Source organism: Dermacentor albipictus, chromosome 7, assembly GCF_038994185.2.
Source record: "Dermacentor albipictus isolate Rhodes 1998 colony chromosome 7, USDA_Dalb.pri_finalv2, whole genome shotgun sequence".
In the NCBI taxonomy this organism is placed as follows: domain Eukaryota; kingdom Metazoa; phylum Arthropoda; class Arachnida; order Ixodida; family Ixodidae; genus Dermacentor; species Dermacentor albipictus.
This window is the reverse complement of record NC_091827.1, coordinates 114,782,712-114,804,375: the sequence shown is the minus strand read 5'-3', so window position 1 is coordinate 114,804,375 and position 21,664 is coordinate 114,782,712. Positions and strand designations below refer to the sequence as shown.

At 45.1% G+C, this 21,664-nt stretch overlaps 1 protein-coding gene across 8 annotated transcripts in view; it reads right to left on the bottom strand.

Moving 5' to 3' along the window:
* Positions 1–21,270, bottom strand: part of LOC135918500 (uncharacterized) — a 349,800-nt gene extending 328,530 nt beyond the window's left edge. For 6 of the 8 annotated variants that reach the window (XM_065452107.1, XM_065452109.1, XM_065452112.1 and 3 more), the window contains exons 1-5: positions 21,226–21,270; positions 11,970–12,229; positions 7,677–7,733; positions 7,448–7,551; positions 5,592–5,729 (exon numbers count right to left, since the gene is read on the bottom strand). In XM_065452107.1, the coding sequence (XP_065308179.1) occupies positions 5,592–5,729; positions 7,448–7,551; positions 7,677–7,733; positions 11,970–12,187 (517 nt within the window). In that variant the 5' untranslated portion in view covers positions 12,188–12,229; positions 21,226–21,270. The remainder of the gene's footprint in view (positions 1–5,591; positions 5,730–7,447; positions 7,552–7,676; positions 7,734–11,969; positions 12,230–21,225) is intronic. The other 2 variants (XM_065452110.1, XM_065452113.1) reach the window with 1 other exon arrangement.
* Between the last annotated feature and the right edge of the window lie 394 nt (positions 21,271–21,664).

Sequence of the window (21,664 nt, the reverse complement as noted above, 5' to 3'; positions counted from 1 at the left end):
GTTGTCGGTATGGCCATCTAGATCCTCTATGTGGGCATTCATGTCACCTAATAGGATAATTTCTGCATCATTCCTGAAGCACTTAATATCAGTATTAGGTATTCTACTAACTCTCGATTCTTTTTTCTCTGCAAGTATTTCCAGTCCACAAGTATGTTACGTCTAGCCAAGTTTTGTTTCAACTCATTGTACATGATAACTAGAGATGCTCTTGACATTTTGAATTTACTCTTTTTTATTTGGCTCCCTGATCGATGAGCATTCCGACTCGTCCTCCCTTTCTTTCCGACTTAGTTCTGTTGCACCCTTCGCAAACACAATTCTCAGTCACTCGCAGCTCTTCCAAAACTCTAAGGTGCGCTTCTGTAACCACATACACCCCTATTTGTTCTCTATTTAACTGCTTCTCAATCTCTGCCCACTTTTCCTTTCTTATGCGGCCCTGCATGCTTATGAAGCCTATTGCATGGCGAGCTCTCTTTCTTCCTTTCCTCCTTTTTCTGTTATTGATGGCCATACTATTCTGAGGGTTGGTCTTCATTACTACCTACTCTGGTCTCCTGAGCGCCCATGGGGCCCCTTAAAAAGCAACAGCGGGACCAGCTAGTCGCCTGCTCACTTCTCTCCCAAGCCTGTAATTGAAGGAGATCCTGTCTCGATCAAAACCACCACACCTTCTCACTTCCCTGCTTACTTCGAAAACCTCGAAACCCTTCACTTGGCTCATATTCCATATCGCATCATTAGCAGTCACTAAGGCTCTTTGTAGGTGACTGTCTCGTACGGGCACCTCCGGCACCGTGCACATCGCGATCTGCACCTGAGGGAATAGCTCACGCAAGTTGTCCATCGCCTTCTCGAAGCACTGGGCTAGTCCTGTCCCTTTCCGGTTTAGGATGTCATTTAGCCTACCTGCTAATATAACAAGGCTGCGCATGTGGGTATTTTTCACGAGCTTTGCTTTTGCTCGCTTCACGACATAACCCAGTGTCCACCCTGGAAATGTCCCTACCACCCCCCTTTTATCGTCTTTCGCTCTCTCCACAATTACCTCGGAGCATTTAATAATCACCATTTCATTCTCGCTTACCTCTGCCGCTTTGTCTTTTTCCACGTGATTCGCACTCGACAAGAGGCACTGACCCCTGCGCTCCTGCTTTTTGTGTTTGGCGACCTGAACATACGTGCCGCTCTTTCCAGTTACCTCCTCCCCAAGTTGCACGCATTCCTTGTGCTTTGCTGACACTCCCTCTCCTGTCACGTCGAGGGACTGTGTTCCATTGTCACGACCATTCTAGTTCTCAATGGTGGCCCTGCTCAGCTTTTTCTCAGTTGCTTCAAGTCTTTCTTCCACAACCTTCCGTGCATCACGCTCCCTATTTAGCTCATTTTTGAGTTCTTCAATCTGTTTTACAAGCTCTTCCTGGAAAACCTCCATTTTCTTCAGCCTAGCATCGACTTTATAGTGTGTGCCGATTGACTCGATTCCCTCTCCATTCTCATCCGTCCCCTCATCGGCCTTGAGAGACTCCCCGCACACTGCACGCTTTCCCGGCTTTCTTGCCATGTATTGCACGGCCTTTTCTAATGCAAATGCTATAATACTATAATAATTCAGAGCACGTGCCTTCTAGCAAAAACCGATATGCAGAGTATCTAAATCCTTAAAATGTCGCAAAGTAATTCTCGCCAATGTTTTAAAAGCAATCAGTGCCGCACAGACTTAAGGTATGACACGTTCTCTCACGTGTTCAACCACGCGGCCGCGCTCTCACTTTCCTACCAAAGCAATATTCCCGATGTCAAAGCACATACAGTAAAACCGCTAATAGCTATTACTGTTGCCACTTCCAAGCTACCATTTAAAGGCTATAAAGCCTTAACGTACCACCCGGTTGCGCGTGCTGAAGCACGTGGCGCGAAAGGACGCTCTGACTTGATAATAATAATAATAATTATATTTCTGGCTCCAAAAATACAGACAGAGGAGCTGTAGAAAAAGCTGATATAAACACTTTGACTCGGCCGCTGCCCCGAAATACAAAGCAGCAGCGACAGGCAATCTCATCGCAAACATGACTGCTTCATGTTAAAAAAATATAACAATTTAGCAAGAACATAAGAAGACCAAACAAAATCTTATCTGCACTTACATGTGCACAAACCAAATTACTTCGTCACAAGCGTGATTACAGTTATTTAAGATAATCGTCAAATAACATGCATCAAATGACAGCACGAATGACAAAGACTAATGGACACAATAAAAATGGAACAAAGAAAACATGCTATATTAAGCTATTTTAAACTATCCTGCAACATCAACTGTACACAAAACACACCCGCGCACACGAACAGAGCGAGAGTCAAAAATAGAAATCTACCCAATTATTATTTAAAAGGTAAAAAAATCAGAAAATAAAAAACAGAAGCAAGGTCAAAGCATGCACAAAAAACATGATTTCCTCGCCGCCACGGAGCCCTGAAATTCGCCACAAGATCTCACGCCAAATCTAGATACGCCAGAGCTCCCTGTAGTAACTATTGTATGAAACTATGCATGCGGTGGTTTCTTAGCTTTCCTCTTGCTAGGCCCGGTGTCAGCACATACCTTACTGGTTTGCTTTGCCTCCTCATAGAGGGCACGGGACTTCTGAGGCACGGACATTGAAGAAGGTATGGGAGGATAGACATATGATTGAATTGAAATATGAGGTTTTACGTGCTAAAACTACTTTTTGAATAAACCACTCTGGAAATATGGACCACCTGGGGTTCTTCGTGCACCTAAATTGAAGTACATGGGTGTTTTCGCACTTCACCCCCATCTAAATGCGGCCGCCGTGGCCGGGATTCGATCGTAGGGCAGACTGCGAGATGCATCAACATGAGACTAAGGGAACACTTGTCTAGTCTGAAAGGTCGCCCTAGTACACATTTGGCAATACATTGCCAAGAACATGATTGTTCACTTTGTCTTAGTAGCACCGACATCTTGTATTGGCATAGGAATCAAACCGCTAGAGAAATTGTGGATGCACACTGGATTCAAAAATGAAAAAAAGATGCATCAGCCATCCTTCTGTTTCTTTGTTGGCTAAAGAAAATTCGCTTCTGTCATGACATCTTTAACGCATTTTATTGTAAGTGGTTGTTTCATGCGCCTTACTGTTTTTATGTCGACCGGGTGGCTTTGGTCCACGTCTTTCTATCACAAGTGTTGTTATATGCGCTATGGGCGTGCTCTGTTGACTAGATCGCGCAGATCAGTGGGTATTTAAGCAGGTGGTTCTTCAAAAATAAAACCAGTTGTTAGAAAGCGCTCGTCCTTGGGTTTGTCCTATTCTTCGTCCCTGTTTGTTTGCGCACATAAGGTTTGAAGATGAATCTGTTCCAACTAGGCCGACTCGCGATTAGACTACAATTGATAACAAATGACAAAACATGCTTACTAATGAAGCGAATGATAAGAGGAGGAAGAGTAGGCCTTCGCCGTTCACCTATTCAGAGAGATCTTAGGAGACACTGTAATTTTTTGAGCTGAGCATCAGTAACTACATTATGTCGAGCCGTCGATTCGTGATCGTTGCACCCTCTGTTCACCGTAACTATTTCAATTTTGTTGCCGATTAGTGTTTCACGCACATAATGCGAAGCATTTGGCACCTTTTTTAACAAATGAAGTGGTCTAAGCGAGGAGAGAATGAATGCAGCACTTTAGGGACTCCTGGCTTCAATGAGTTGATGCTCGTAGAATCTCTCTGATACCACAAAACATGAATGAGGTGGCATAATGATCAATCAACAGCAGAAAGAAAGAATATTTATTATTCGTATTATATCACGAGGCAAATTTGACCTTAGACATGCACTTGCATGACAATCGCTCAGTGGTTACACGACCAGACTGAAGTGTCGTCTAATGTGGTTCTGATTCCACTCATCATCATCATCATCATCATCAGCCTAGTTACGCCCACTGCAGGGCAAAGGCCTCTCCCATATTTCTCCAACAACCCCGGTCATGTACTAATTGTGGCCATTCCACTAAGGAGCAGTTATTTTGCCTCGCTAGTGAATTTTGACGCTTCGATACGCCGGTTCTTTTCTATATATAGAAGCACAGCCAAAATGCAATATTACACGTCGATCATGTGGGGCGTGGCAGTCCCTATATTGAATACATGATAACGCTGAATTCCCTATGGCTTTTATAACTCGCTCTTAGACCTTCTGCATAATGCCGACAAACCTGTGCGCGCGTTCGGTTCCCGTCACCATCGTGAAGGACAGATGTGCGGACGTGTGCACGACAAGCGTAGAAAGTTTGTGGGTCGCGAGCATTCTACAGGTGTCATTGCGTTTGCTGCAGTGCTCCGACGCACATATAACTTATTCGTCGCAAAACATGGCCCTTCGAACGCAAGCTTGTTTCCCAACAACAGGATAGCTATGTAATGTACTATGACATGTTCCAGCACGTGCACCATGAACGCATTGTTGACTACAACAAAATGAAACTTACGAGGAGAAGGCTCTGCAACAATAGCTGCAACTATTGTCGAGTCTTACGTCATTCCCGATTCGATCAGAGCAAACCACATGAAAAACAGCGAAGAAAAGCGAGAAGTTCGCGACGCTGCGATATCATGCCTACTGGTATAAGAATGCCACGCAGTACTATAAGATGGCCCAAGCGGTCTCACAAACGTCTGAGCATTCGTTCATAGGAATCGGGTCAGCTTGCATGTCACTGCCACCATTGCCCGGCATATTATCACTGGCTCAAGAAATGTGGCTGATGTCACCTATACGGCCTTACGCGAGTGACACCACCCATTGCGACGTGCCTTGGCTCATAAGGGTGAAAAGAAGTCGCACTTTCGCGCGAAAGGCGAAGCATCGATTACGATAGCAAATTATTAGAGCGCTAAAAGAAGTAAACATAGTAGTTTTATCGAACGTATAAACTTACAAACATTCTCTTACGAACTAAATTAACGAGCACAGTGTCACGCACGCACGAACAATCATGAACACATCTCACTCAATGCCCGGGCACACTCGCTGTGAAAACTCTGGAGTGATGAGCATGGCAGCAGCAGCGAGCAAATTGGCATCCGAGCTGCCTCGCGGTTCAACACGAACTAAGCGGAGAAAATAGCGCACGCGAAGCAGATCGCCTTCAATATGGGGTTCGTGCGGCCTCGTCATACGCAGCAGCCGCCGGAGTAGAGCGCCCCCGCCTCCCTCTCCTTCCCTCGGTGACTTGCGCGAGACGGAAGTCGGCGAGCTTCTTCCCCACTTTCTTTTCTTGCGCGCGCAAGATTAAACCACCATCGTCTGCTCACCCTCCCACGCTTTCACTCGCACATACAGCATACAGTGCACGGCGACGATGTTAATGTCCTGGGGCTTTAAGCAGAACATCACGGCAGCGGCGATGGCAACGACTACGGGAAAAATGTAACTCTAGTATCCATATAATTGATATCACAATAAAACGCATAACTTGCCGTGCGTGCGTTGGAGACGTTCCTTTAAGTATAATCTGTGACTGGCGAATGGAAGCTGCTGCACTTAACTCTTACAATTAGCGTGAAATACGGATGAATGGCGGCCCGGCGAAGAAGCAGGAGCGCTATAAGGTGAAGTCGATGCACTGAATGCAGTATTGAGCCCGGCAGGTTCTGCGCGCTTAGGCGCACTGCTTGAGTATCGGCAGGTACCTGCAGTTCGGCATGTCAAATTTCAGTGAACGAGCGCTATAGAAACAGCACAAAGCCAAAAAAAAGGTTTTTTTAAGATCTTTCTTAAGTGATGAACGGTGAAAGCCTACTCTTCCTCCTCTTATCATTCTTCACCTCAACTGTAATCATTTTAAGTCATTTGTAATCAGTTCCAGTCGTTACAATATGTCGTTGGAAATGTTGGTCATTAGTAGTAATTACTAGTCATTACAAGTCATTTCAGTCATTGTTAGCCATTACTGCTCACTACTAAGCATTTTTAGTCATTTATAATCAATTGCGGTGATTAAAGCCGTCGCTAGACATATTGATCCTTTCGTTGTCCTTAGTAGTCATTTTAGTCTTTACTACTCAAAACTACACATTTCTATTCATTGCTAATCAATTGTGGTCATCACAAGCCGTCCTTAGACATATTGGTCATATCGGAGTCAATAGTAGTCATTGCAAGTGTTTAGTCATTATTAATCATTACAAGTCTTTATTACCCTCTACCAATCTCTATTATAACGTTATTATTCACTAACTGTCACTATCAGACATTTTTCATTCTTTAATGTGTATTTAACATTCATTTATATGGCGTGATGACGCTTCGGCGGACACTTCGGCGGTCGGGTCTGCTGACACTCTATGAGCCTAGAAAGGCTTTCGGCTTAAAACACGCGGTACCGCAGGAAACAGGCAGCCTGCCCGTGTCGATCCCTCACAATGGGGGCCGAAAACCGGCTTCGCCTGACTGTCCAATGCTGTGCCTTGTAGTGCGGCGCCGTTGCCTTCACGGTAGGCAACAATGCTGCAGAATTTGGTCCTTCAAATAATTGGAAAATTTTCGGGTCCCTGTCGCGCACGCAACAATGGAAATGCAGATTTGTGGTTAAATTCTATGTAAGCTTCTACTGTCATAAGAATCCCCGCGTCTGGAGCAACATGGCAATCCTGCCAACACACTCACTCGGTGACGCTGTTAGAATTTCCCTCTCGCATCTAGCACAGCTGCGATCATGATGACGTCAGTTTGCTCCTCCCAAGCTGCTCATGCGCCCTACTGTAGCGGCGCTCGCCGTTTCGATAAATCTTGCCCTTCCACTGCGCGGTGTCTCTCGCCTGGGATGACAAAGCAGTCACAGCTTGTTTAGCTGAACTTATATCTGTTTTGTATTTCGCAGAATAACTAAAAAATGTTGGTATGTATGGGTATAAGCAGTGAGGTATGGCGCACATTACCTTGCTGCTTGCATTTCAACGTGGATGAATATATCATTGTGTATAATCGTTACAAAATTAGCAAAAATTGCCGCATTACTCAAGTAGCGCTACAGGAATGCCATGAGAGTCGAAAGAGCAGGCACCGAACACGCCACGTAAACGAAGCACCAGTAAAGATGCGAGACATGTGGCTGAGTTCCAGTCCCCAGTTTAATGTCAGCATGTGCTTCTTTCACGCGTAATAAGAAAGTTCCGTATGATTTGCACAGAAATGTGGCACTAGAGGGCAACTTGTTTTTGGGTCATTGCAGTGATCGCGTTTCATCGCCAGACAATCCATCCGAATCACTCACTGCGAAGCGCTGCCGTGTACAGTTTGATGTGTGCCGCCGACCTCCTATCCTCCCCAACGCGACTATAGGGTGCCGCCACTCGTAACTCCATCTCGCGGCGAATACGCTCGCTGACGAATCCTCGGGCATACTTACCGGGCAGCTCTAGGTGGTCCAGGATCAGCTTGGACGAGATGAGTAGGTAGACGACAGCGAAGAGGACGACCACGACGAACATGACCAAGTCTCGGGTCTCCTTGCTACGTGCAAGCGAGAAGAACATCTAAGTATCCACGATTTCTAGTGTGGATGCACGTCGACATCCACGCTTCCGAAAACGCTTCTTGTAATTACATCGAGCACAACAGCGGAGAATGCGACTTACAAGCGCTTTCCGAGCTTCTTGCGGATGATGCGCAGCAAAGTTGGTAGAACCGCTTGGCTGGGAAGAGAAAAAAGAAGTTCGTGTACTGGATGAATTTTCGAGTCGTTGACGTCTGTTTATTGTTTTCAGTGCACCTTCGTCACTTATCCTTAATCGTATTACGATTTGCCGAAATTCTAGTTGTAGCCGCGGAGCTCTGTCCCGCATTTCTTTTTTTTTTCTTGAATGCATTGGCATTAGAAGTGTCATATTGGAAAAGTACATGTGCGTGAAGTTTGCGTAGCCGGCCACGTCGTAGAGGTAGAGAGAGAGTGGGAGAGCTTGGACGAGCTCGTCAACATATATATATATATATATATATATATATATATATATATATATATATATATATATATATAGTTAGTTCTAGCAGTGAAACCGTAAATTTCCCCAAAAGTAGGTGGGATTACGGTGCCGCGGTAACCAGTGGTGCGAAGACGTGGGATAGCTCCCCACCTCCAGCCAGTTGTTTTTTACATACATTTTCATTTCCGTTAATTTATGATTTCTTTTATTCAATTAGTAGGTACACGTGATTTCCCCTGTGCTGTCCTTGGTGTATTTGTTTCGTGGCTTCTCAATACATGATTAATAAAAATCAGGCCCCTCCGTTAACCCGCTTTCTTCGCTGCCAATAAATAAAGAGGGTGTCGAATCCAGCAACATTGATCCCTTCAGGTAGCACGCGTGGGTATATTGGCCAGTTGCTTTCAACTGAAAAGACTACGTACTCGTGACGCCTTCAGCTGAAAGGTTGTTCCACATCCACCGCCAAGGTTTGTGAGGGGTGGAGCTGTCTAATACGCCCATTGTTAGTTATAGCGGTCATTGTTAGTTATAGTGGTAAAACGTAAATACCTCAGAAAGTGAATGAGAAAATGGAGCCGCGGTAGCTCACTTAGGAAGAGCATCGTACGCGTAATGCGAAGGCATGGGATCTTTCCCCACCTGCAGCCAGTTGTTTTTTCGTGCATTTTCACTTCAATTATTATACCATTGCTTTAATTGAATGAGTAAGTACATTCAATTTCCCCTATGTTGTCCTTGGTGTCTGTTTTTATGGCTTGTTCTGATATATATATATGCAGGCTGTCCCAGTTAAATTGGACGACGGTTTAATAAAAACCCAAGAGCTCTAGAGAAATCATACCGACTGCATAGTAGCGGCAGTCGTATGTACTTACACCCAATATGTTTTTCATCACGAAGTATATACTAGGTTTTTGCTTTTAATTAGTGCACATTTTATTCATTGCTTGAATCGTAGACATATTAATTACAGTTTTGTAGGACTCCTTAAATAACCTCCGATTCAAGCATTTATTTCGTACTGAAGTGGCCCTGGTTGCTTAATATACGCGAAATACGAAATAGATGTACACTGGCACGCCGCTACTCAAGCGCCTCCAAGCAACCATTGAAAGATATGCGGCTGCATTCTCTTATCGCCGCATCGTGCAAGGCTCCGCTACGCCTATCAGTGCGTCAGCGGCGTGCTCTCCTGATGCCGCGACCATCACACAGCGTGAAGCCCCGTATCGAGCTGCCACCGCTACAGTAAAGCCGTGTATCCGTGGCTATTCGCTTGGGAGCGCTTGAGTAGCGGCGCCGCTAGCGCGTATCTATTTCGTATTTTGGATGTTTCGAGCGCTTTTGTTTTTTCTCGGAAAAACCAACGAGGCAAAGCTGAGCACTAAAGAAATGCGCGATGCGGAGGTTATTTGAGGCGCCCTACAACTTTATAATTGATATGTTTCCGATTCAAGCAATAATTAGGAAGTTCACTAAATAAGGTAATTCATTAAATAATAATTCGTGATGAAATACTGGCCGTAAGTACATACGACTACGGCTACTATGCAGTCGGCACGATTTCTCTAGAGCTCGTGGGTATATTAAAAATGTTGGTCCAACTTAGCTGGTACACCCTATATATATATATATATATATATATATATATATATATATATATATATATATATATATATATATATATATATATATATATATATATATATATATATATATATATATATATGCACATATATATATTACTGGAGATTATCGGCGCTGGCATGGGGAACTGGGAAAAAGAAAGACGACTGTCGTGACTAGTCGATAGCATTTTGTATGTCACAGGGAGACCACACACGCTTGGGCGATTACTCGCAAACTCGCTCAACGGCATGTGCGCCGCCGTGAATCATGGGACGCAAGCGCCGCTCGCTACCGTGTGCTTTCTTTACATCGTAATACACATAGAATAAAGCCGCAGCTGCCTATTAATATATGAACTGCAATTTAAGCAGTAAGTATGCTGTACTTATTAGCAGCTGGCTTAAGTACAGTAATAATATAGAGTACATCCGAAGTACCAAGATGTCACCTACAGGGCGCGCATCTTACTGACTTTTGAAATGTTCTTTGTCAATTTAAAATTATAATTCCTATTTAAATCGTGAACAGCGTGCTGTATACTAACACTATAAAAATCGTGGTCATATCATTTCCATCAACATCTCAGCACATTCTCGCCAGTCGTCGGTCCCTTTCACGTCCTCCAAAATTGAGCGATGAAGTAGACGACTGACCTTGTTCAGGTGGTCGTGGGTACATCTTCTTGCTCATCCTTGATGATATAACTCTCACGAAAATGACACAATGAGGAGAGTGTACAAAAAATGCTGAAGCACCTAGTAGAATCAATGCGCGTGATTCTCGGTGGTCTCGAGACTCCGGCCGCTAAAAGTGCCCTACAAGTGCTCGCCGTGCTAGAGCCGCTTATCGCAGGTCTTTTTCTATAAATATTTTGTTTGGCGCTTGTGCTGTTCGCGCAGGGGAGGCCCCCACCAGCTTCGTCCTAACGCCTTTATTTTATGTTCACTCAAATTGGGGACTACAAACTTGATGCGAAGCCTGATTGTGGCTTCATGGATGACATTTGTGAATGTTTATCATCAGAATGTTGAACTTGCTTTCGCCTTTGCGCATCTCTCTTGCTATGTCATCATCATCCCTCATCACATCTTTATGTCCCCGTTCCCCCTCCCCCTGTGCAGAGTAGAAGGCTAGAGCACCTTAGCTCAGGCCGACCTCTCTGCCTTCTTTCAATTAAATTATCCCTTCTCTTCTTCCCTTTAATATTTTAGCTCAGGGCGTAGTTTCCCGTAGAAAAATTGTTCTTGAGTCCTAAAGCAACTTATCCAGTGCTTTTCGTCGCGCTATGTCATGGGCAATTATTATTCGCGCGCTTTATTGGTGATGCATGACATCCGCAAGGTGCCGCGTGATTGCGGGCCCTCGCGCTGCCACATGGGCGGCTGCGAAGATGATTTGGAGTTGCCAAAGTGGTCAAGCGCCTCGTCGTGGCGGCAGGCAGCAACCCTTCACGTTGATCAGGCAGCTGGCGATCGGTACGAGCTAACACCGACAGCTCGCCACTTCCCACTGAGTGAGATGAGCGCTTTCCCATTGAAGCCACTTCTCGGAGCGCTGGTGTCACAACGCTCGATCGCGCGCCACGTCTCGTGTTTCGCGCACTACGAGCCAAGCGCAGAAAAAAAAGATGTTTACGAATGACATTCGGCGACGAAAGAAAGTGAATATGCTATTTTAGGACGCAGTAACTTTATTCTTTTCATCGGAAGCTACGCCTTGAATCGACAAATTAAGAACGTCTTTATTACCATTCCTTAATAAGCTGAATAAAAAGCAAGCCAAAGGTATCCTGGTGGCGGTACTCATGACCGAACATCAGATAAGTCTCATAATTGTGTTTTCTACAACTTTGTGAATAGCTTGGCTGACTTTTGCCGGCACCCCTTGTAAGGAAGATCAGAAAAGCTGCGAGCACGTATTCTTGGAGCAAATGAAGTATGCGTAACTAAAACACTTTTGTTTACGAAACCAGCTTACATGCAGCCCGTGTCGTGGATTGGGTTGTTCGGTAAATTCACACAGATCTTTCGCTCGTGCAGTAATCAACATTCGGCTAAGTTGCGCTTAAACTTTCGCTCTCCGTTTACATTGGTTTTTATTTTCGTTGGACGAGAACTGCAGCCCCCAGTAAAGAAAGAATTCTCCAAAGTGAATGAAATTAAGATACAGCCTGAGGTGCGTCTACCTTAGATAACAGTGTGTTAGCGCCATAGATGAGGAATATGGCCTTACAGAACTTTTCCGCAAATCGCTGAACAGTGATTGTGAACCGTGATCATCGTACAGCTATTCGGACAACCGCCGCACGCCACTTACTCGGCGCTCTCGCGCTTCTGCTTGTCCGCGGCGTCGTCGTCATCGGAGCCGTCCTCTTCGGCGCCGTGCCCGTGGTGCCCGTGCCGTGGTGCAGCGCCTGACGCAGCGCCTGGAGCAGCAGGCCTCGCTGCGCCAGGGGACGCAGTGGCGCTGCCGGCCGATTCCTTGCTTGAGCCGCCCTGCACTGCCACGGGTTGCGCTTTGCCCGTCGCCGCCATCTGTTCGCCGACCGAGCAAATTCAGAAGGACCGCCGCTCTCCCTGCGGCCGAAATAAGCAGTGTCCTTGTGGCCGGTACCTCCAATCGCCGATTTCTTTTCGAAGGAAATGGCGTCATCAGACACACGGAGCCAACTTCAAAGACGGCAGCTTTATCAATCATAGTTGCAACCATAGTCGCGAACGCGCATCAACTGGCCTTCTACGGATAAAGTAGAGCGTGTTCCATCCAGCTCGCACTAACCGAGTTCCGCAAAAAATCACACTACATGTCCTATTTCGGTAAGACTGATGCATAGTGAAAAATTGAATTAAATAATGGGGTTTTCTGTGCCATAACCACTTTCTCATTATGAGGCATGCCGTAGTAGATTACTCCCGAAATTTCGTCCACCTGATGTCCTTTAGCGTGCACATAATTCGAAGTACACGGGTATTTCTTCATTTCGCCCCCATCGAAATGCGGCCGTCGTCGTTGGGATTCGACCCCGCGACCTCGTGCCCAGCAGCCCAACACCATTGCCACTGAGCAAACATCGCGGGTTGCTGCGCACTGACGCACTTGGCGCGATACAGTTATGTCTCTTGCATTCTATCTATTCATTTATGAGCTAAAATAAAAATTCTTCGTAAGTACTGATCTTTAGAAATGTTAAGTAGTAGCGAAACATATTTTTCAAGTATAAAAACTCTACCACACGTCTGACACTTCAAAAACACGTACTTACATGGTCCCCAATTTCGTCTTGAAATGCTGGACTTTGCATCATATACATTATCGTGACGTCATTACGCAGATCAACAGTTGCAGTAGTGGCGTAGTAAAAAGCTATACTTCATCTCAGAAGCTGGTTGCCGCACTGCCGAAAGCACGAGGCCTACACAGGCAATATCCAAGCGCAGTGCTATATAGTTTCGGGCCTAACTGGCTTTACATTGGCTACACTAGACGGTTTTATTTTTGCCCGCTACATGATACGCTACAGCGATACGTGACGTGTTGGGACCATTGCGCATGCACGTCGTATGCCAAGAGTTACTGGGTAAGTTACCGCCAGTAACCGTAACAGCCACCCTAACCGTTACATTATGTCCGCGCACGTACTGCACCGAATTCCGAATTCGGTGCAGTTACTGGCTTTCCGCCCTTTCAGCAAGAAACAAGCAGAAAAATACGTCATCGCTAAGTCTCGTCTCAAGAAGAGGTCATCAAATCATCAGGGATATTTTGTCATAATTATTGAGATTGGCTGTTTGTTTTCACGCTGCTAGGACTACAGACATGTCACCAAGCCGCAAAACTGGTTTGATTTCTAGTTAGCAGGTGGTGCCACAGCCTTAGCATTAGTGATGCGTTGACGATTCGGAACGCTATAAAAGCCGAATTGTTCACTGCATCATCAGTTTACTACCATGCTCTAGCATGGTACGTGATGACAGTAGCGAGCAAACGCCAAGTAGACGCCGAGCAGACGTTGTGGCACAGGTGAACATTTGTAAGTGCATCCGCTCACACTACTTGCTGAAGAGAATCCAAGGTAACTGCAGAGAAAGCGTACGGGTAAAGCGAAGCCCTGCTGTCGGATGCATGTAAACGCAGCTAATGGTTACAGCGTAAAAACACTTTTTTGCGTCATTCCACTAATCAGGGAGCACGTAACATGCTGGCAAGTAGACGTCTGAGCAGACGATGCGGCACAGCACATCTCGAGGGGCATTTGGCCTTCCTGTTGGCTAAGAAATCGTGTAGCTTCCACAGTAATGCAACCAGGTTGTGAGATGGAGTATAGGTATCGAGTGGCTATGGCCTTCCGCTGCTGAGCTCGAGGTCGCAGGTTCGATGCCGCCTGCGGCGGGCGAATTCTGACGGGGGCGAAATGTAAAAACTATCCTGTACTTCTATTTAAGTACACCTTAAGAATCGCAGGTAGGCAATATTTACCGGGACCATCCTTCACTATGGAGTGCCTCACATTCAGGTCGCGGTTTTATCGCAGGTAAAACTCGAAAATTTAATTTCTTTAGAGTCATATATTGAATTGAAGTTTATTTCTCGTTCATCCAAACGAGGGTAGGCTCAGACTAAAGGAATAAAGCATGGCAAAGGTCTCAGCCCCCATAAGTGACAAGTTTACTCTAGATCAGGCACATGTGCGGCAATTTTGCAAGTTACAATAGACTTGATTGCTGCGAAAAAATCATAGGAACTCGGTCTATTGACATCGTGTTCAAATACGGTCAAATTAATAATGCAATGTAGATCACGGCTAAGTACAAATAAACATTTCAGATCCTAATTGTTCTAAAATTATATAAATAAAATGTTCTTGTAAAAATAAACGTTATGGAATCTGTACAGCATTATAAAGCAACAGCATGCGCACAAAACGAAATCCCAAATCCTAATTGGGTGTTAAAATAATACGAAATAAAATGAAAAAGAAAGAAAATTGGAAAACCTGACATGGATGCAGACAAAAAATATAAATGTATGGTTACAAAGAACACACTAAAATAAAATATACATGAGAAGATGTCATGTGCATTCTGAAAACAAATTATGTGTAATTCATGGCAGAAACATTGTCCATTTAATAAGCTCATTTATTCAATTTTAAAGTATTCATCTGCCCATTTAGCCACTCTCTTATTTCTTTTTTTAATATCCTTAAAGAAGTGTTTAAGGATACAGGCTCACTATATCTGTTCAATATTTTTGCGGACTGATATACCCATGTATGTTTCCCGTAATTGGTCCTTGTTCTTGGTGTATCTGTTGTTTGTTGTGTCTCAAGAATTATCCAGAAAAGTCAAGTTCAAAACATTGTGTGCTTGGTTTCTCTTACGGATTTCTGGAAGTTGCATATAGCATATCCTTACCGCACGGAGTATGTCATATTTTGGGAATAATGACGCTGTTCCTAGTTGTGAAAAACAACCATAGTAATTTGCATATAGTCAGGTAACCCTTTTTTGTAAAGTAATCAATTTCCTGTAATTCATTGTGGTGGTTGTACCGCATACCAATAATGCATAGCAATGTTTTGAATGAACAAGTGCATTATACAATTCTTGCTTCAGCCATAGAGTGATCAGGTGCGCAACGCTATATATTACACCGATATTTTTCATAATTCACTGCTAATAAAATTCAAATTTGTATACCACGATAATTATTCACCAAAGTGTACTCCCAAAATTGTTGTTTGGCCTGTTTGGTAAGGAAGTTGCTAAATTGTAATAGTATTCTGCCCTCAGTTATCTTCTTTGGGACCCTAAATACAATACAGGTTTTTTTATTTGTGTTGAGCTGGAATTTGTTGGTGAACAAGCAGTGAGATAACAAAGACGCATATTCATTTACACACTGCTGCAATTATGTTGTGTTATCAGCTGTAGTGAACACATTTGTATCATTTGCATGCATCGCCGTCTTTAGGAACCTGGTAAATCTGTAATATTCCCCTAAATTAGAAATAATAATGGACCTAACTTTGAACCTTGTGGGACACCTTGTTGTAGTGTAAGCATGTCAGATGCAGTAGTTCCCAGCTGAACGAACTGTTTTCGGTTAGATATATAACGTTTTATCAGATTATAAAATGCTAAAAACAAGAAGTGAAGCCAGCTCAATAAAGAACGTGTAAAATTTGTTTACCAGCACTAATAAGCTGTAAAATTCAACTATCGTCCAAATTGACCCATAATTTGCAAATTTGAATTTGTAGCCGATAGCTTATGCAGTTCTCAAAGTTTCTCACGACCAGCAGACGATAATAACTTGCTCCGATTTTTTGAACCAAGTAGCAGCGACCATTGTTGATCACGATCGATAAGTCCGATCCGGACCAGCACCACTTGCCGGTACACCGGTGTTAGATAGCGTGCTGGGTAGTGTGCCAAGGATGATGCATAGGGAAAGAAATTCAACAAGAGCGGACACTCAGCGAAAACTGGCAACAGGAAGCACGTCATGGCTAGTGTTAATGCCATCTGTTAGTTGCGAGCATCGGAAAAAGAGAATGTCAATTGAACTTACAGACGTTTTATTTTTTTTTTATTCTTTCCCGCTGAAACTAAAAGTTTTGCCTATAGATGAACTTATGCTTTGCGACTTATTTTTTTTGCGTCCCCTAGCAACAAGCTAAAGGCACGCCAGGCGCAACAGATGCATGCGTCATGTACCAGCCACGCCACCGAAGCCAGCGAGGCCGGTTGCACATGTGATGTTCGCCTGTTCGGCGACCCGTCTTTTTGGATGTAGCGCGTTTGTTGGGCTCCCGGCGTTTTCTTTAGTTCCTTCTGCACTTCGATGCGGCACGACTGCATTATTGGACTACGGCAAGGTCAGAAATTGGGTTTCACTGTCTGAGACGCATTTCAAGCAACTTCGACGCCAAGAGTGATAGCACTGGAGTGTGTTGCTTGCGCCGGCAGAACGCGCAAAAGATAACGCCGAGGTACTAAAAACCAAGAACTCGAAAATGATGTATTCTGAATGACCTCAAGCAGGCTTTGCACTGTTGGAACCTCAGTGCTGACGCCCGTTATTGCAACTGGGTCGCAAGCCCCAAGGGTAGCGTTGGCCTGGCGGCCTGGGGCACAACTGGAAGCATCCGAAGGTCCTGGCAAAGCATGAGTCGACTGCTAACAGAACAACTTGTTTATTCTAGCATCGCAAAAGAGCGGCCGGTCAGGTCGACCGAAGTGGCGAGACGGGAGGGCACGTTACTCAACAGAAGAAATCGGAGCCTCTCTCTTGGCGTCCGGGAGCAGCTGCTTTTATACTCTTGGCGTCGCGGGCAAGAAGGAAGGTCACGGGATGACACCACGTGACAGCAAGGCACGGACGGACTGAGAGACATGTAGAGACGAGTGTAGTGACGCATCAGCCGGGCCGGCGCCGGTCAGACCTCCTCGCTTCACACTTGGGGAGCTCCTCTCCCCGGCTGCCGCGCTTTGACAAGCGTGGGCACACACACTCACACGCACACACGAAGACACGTGGCACTGAAACACGCCTGGACGCGCTCGGCGGGGAGGCTCTGCGGCAGCTCCGAACGGGCCAAAATGTCCGCCGCTTTGAACGAAACCCGGCGTCCGTTGCATCCGCGCCGGCCATATCGCGCGTCGTAGGCGAAACGTAACAGCACCCACGCATTTCTCTTGAGTGCGAGTAGAAGGAATTCTGCCAGCGTCTAGCATGGTCTAGCCGAAAGCCTCTGTTGTGGCGATCTTTTGTGTATGTAGCTCACTATCGCATCGGCTGAGGCCAAGTTGTTTTGAAAACGCGCAGTCGTACTTGCCATTTGTGGTCTTAAAGTGCAGCAAATAATGCCCGGGAATGGGGGAATACTTGGAAATCAGATGGTTTCTTCATGATATATAGTACGGCTTGGAATGAGTCGGGTATTTTCTACGCTTGTGTGTAAAGGCGAAGTGCTTTTCTTTGCAATGTCACCCATTTACCACTTTCGCGCGTTTCCATTTTACACATATTATTCCTATAGCGTCTAAATACCAAAGTGACCCATGCTTGCAATTTACTTTTTTCAGCTGATGCCGTACGGTGGAGCTTCGTGCGGGAACTACTGCTGCTTACCTGGTGCCACAGCTTTGGATGAACACACAAAAAGCGCGAAAGAAGCATTTACACAGAGCGAAGTAAACATTTCCGCTTTTACAAGGTGTCTTGCGTCTACTTTACGAAATTGCACGAGGTACAGATTCGATGGAGGCTTGAAAAGATCGTTCTCAATCATTTTAACTAAATAAGCGATTCTGCACTGAGACTGCGCGCAATCGAGCAGCGGGAGCAGAAAAAGAAAACAAGTAGCGCAGTTGGCGTTGCGCGTGCCAGCAAGCGTTCAAAATTCGCACGCCCAAAACCGAGACCGGAAGGTGTTAATCCCTCCCGCTTTGTGTGCTGCAGTCCATTCCGCCGCTGGGCTCTATTGGAGCGTCCGCTCTTGTTGAATGTCTTTCTCTGTGGATGCTGTCGTGCGTGGATTGCGTAGGTGCCAATGTGCCATATCCTCGTTCAGTTAAACATCGCTAAAATAAAAGTATCTTTGAAAGCGGTCGCCCGAAGATACCGTCCCAGGAGTTCGACGTCGCAGGGATGCGCAAATGAGCAGTGGCATAGCCAGAAAGGTTTTGCGGGAAGAGAGGGGAGGCGCATTTGACCATCGGGAGGAGGATTGCGGCAGCCGGATACTTTCGTACACCGTTTCATACTAAGCATCCCGGTGAACAAAAAGAATATTTTTTAATGCGTAAGCATTCTTTGGCCAGCACCACAGCTCCGTCACACAAAAAGTCATGCTAAAAGTGTGATGCCTTGTATCTGTACAAAAGTGCGTAATTTGTGAAGTTAAGACATTAAATCGTTTCAATAGTGTAAATGTAGATTCTTGGTACTTTTATAAGCGACAAGGAACAATTTGGACAAAATATAAATTTGATCAGAGAGAATATCCATGCGGATACATAGGGCTCCATAAAACGTAGAGGAAAGCTCATAGTAGGGGAGGGTCACATTGAAATTTGCGGGGCGGTCCAAGAGAATACTCATAAAGATACATAAGGCTTCCAAGAATGTGCATGGGGAAACGCATAGTAGGGGTGGGCTAACTTAAAATTTACGGGTGGGCCAACTTGAAATTTGCAATTGAGCCAACTTGAAATCTGCAAGTAGGTCTAGTTCAAATTTGGGGTGGACAAACTGAAATTTGGGTGGGGTCCAACTTGAAATCTGGAGAGACGGGTGGGCCAACTGAAAGCTGAATGTGGGCCAACTTCAAATTTGCAATTGAGCTAACTTGAAATTTACTTGTGGGTCTACATGAAATTTGCGGGTGGGCCAACCTAAATTGGCAGAAAGCTCACATACATATAGGGTCGGACCAACTAGAAATTTGAAGGTGAGCCAACCTGAAATTTCGAGAGAGAGGTGGGCCAACCTAAATTTGGGTGTGCACAAATAAAAGTTTGGGAGTGGGCAACATGAAATCATAGCCAGGCTGATGATGATGATGATGAACATGAAATCTAGAGATGCGCTAACTTGAATTTCGGCGTAGGCCAACTTGAAATTTAGGGATGGGTGAACTTGAAGCGCAGGGGTGGCTGTACTTGAAACATAGGGATGGACCAAGTCAAATTTGGGAATGGGTCAACCTGAATTTGGGGGTGGGCCAACTTGAAATCTGAAGATGGGCTAACTTAAATTTGGGGTTCGGACAACTTAAATATGGGGTGGGCCAACTTGAAATCAGGAGATAGGCCAAGTTGAAGTTTGGGGGTGGACCAACTAAAGTTTGGGGTACAGTTCTGCGTACTTATACAACTCCAATGAAGTTACTGCATTGTTCTTAGGGGGGGGGGGGGAGTGCACTTACCGGGTGCACCTCCCCCTTCCCACTGGCTACGCCATGGTAAATTAGGACAAAAGCATTCCGATGCCGACTGCCATTTGTGATCGCCCGTTGGACAGCCCCACCGAAGGACAACCATGACGCTTTCTTGGACAAACGAGTTCGTAACCTCGCATTGGATCGAAGCGCTGATCCAGACATTTCATTTGTTCAATATCTAGAATGCAGGACCTCGTCACCCACAAAACATTTAGGCAATGCCTTTCGTTACTTTGCCTGTGCAATGATGTACTCGCGAAGAACTTCGCATTATACACAAGGTATACCTGCTCATCGGACAAGCAAACCTGCACCAAGAAGATAGATTTAGAGGCATCCCAGTACGAGCTAAAGGTACGATATCTCGGATTCGTTCACGCCTTGACAAGAACCTAAGCCAAAACCTTCCAAAAAATCGGGATGAATGTTATAGGCCACATTCTGGCGTCGATTCTTGGGAACAAGCAGACTGTAGTAGCATTGCTCAGATTATACTTGAGAGCTTCACCGAGACAAAGACATTGTCTACTTCTTATGCAATCCAGCTGGCCAAACTCTTCGCGCATAACATTGCTTCGCGGCATAGTACATCATAGGTCCCCACCAACGACAAGAGATTAACGTTCACAATAAAGCTGACGCAACATATTCTGCCTTTCAGCTGCATGAACTACCCGCGAACAACCACCTCCAATCCGAGGCAAAAAGCGCCACGGAACGCCTAACCAAGACCCTCGCCAACATTCTCACCACACGCGTAGATGTCGAGTACAAGACCTGGAACAATGTCCTACCACACATCGCATTCGCGTGCGATACGGCTCCGCAGGACCCACGTAACTTCGAGCTCGTCTAGGCCGACGAACTATTACCATGATGGACGCCACGTGCCAAGCGTAAGTTGCAACGACATCCACACCGATGTTGTCAGTTTTCTTATCACACCGATACGGGGAGCCAGCCAATCTGTTTATATATGAAGACGCAGCAACACACTGACCTTCGACGTGTAACCTGCATCATTTTGGCCAAAAATACTAGAGACTCATTCGTCGACTCGGATTAAGCAAGAAACTCCTAGATTCCGACTAAGGCCTGTATTAATAATAATTAGTATTCTCTCTCTATCTAAGTTGATTCTTGGACCATGCAAGATCACACGACAATACGAAAGTGAGACGACTGCACGTTACTCGAATTTTTTTTTCATATTCGATTCGATTTGCTTCAGACAATTTTCGATTCGTATTGGATTCTGCATAGGAAAATGCTGATCGCACCGTAAAAACTGCTTAAGAGCGCTTCACATGGCAGTCACCGGCTATAAATAGGAATGTATAAGAATGCTTTCTTCCTTTACAGAGACGGGGAACGTTGTTCACTAAGAAGGGTGCATTTTCTCTGAGTCATCTTTCCCAGAGAAGAAAACGGAATCTTAAGCCAAGAAGTTACGCCACCATGACTAGCGTGGGAATTACCTCCTAATAAATGCGGTTTGGCGTAAGTAAGCAAGCTGAAACCATGCCGCGCAGAAAGCACAGCCGTAGCATAGCAAGCACGCAAGCCCTCGGGAGTTGTAGACGCAGAAGCGAGGCGAGAAATCTAGGGGAAAAATTCACTCACCTTGGAAGCAAGCAGTGCTGAACTACGGCAACAAGATGATGATGGTGATGATCGTCCATCAAAGAGCTTGCGCTGGTCTTCGTCTTCTTCTGCATGCAATGACGTTAATGATTATAATGGCCCTAGAAAGTGGCACAAGCCATCAAGTCGTAAAAATACAAGAAATAGCTCCCAATACAAGCACAGAAAAAGCAAATTAATATTCAAGGAAACCTTGTTATATGGGAATGAATCTCTATAAAAGTAGTCAACCATAAAAGACCAAACAAAATTAGGGCATAAATTCCCCACGGGTGAATTGTCCTATAGTCCATATAATTTTTAATAACCATTACTTATCAAGCCCTGCGCTGTACACTTCAAGCAAGGAATGCTGCATTTAAAGAGATAATCAAGTGTAAAAAATACCACGCACACTATATGATCTTCCAAGTAACTC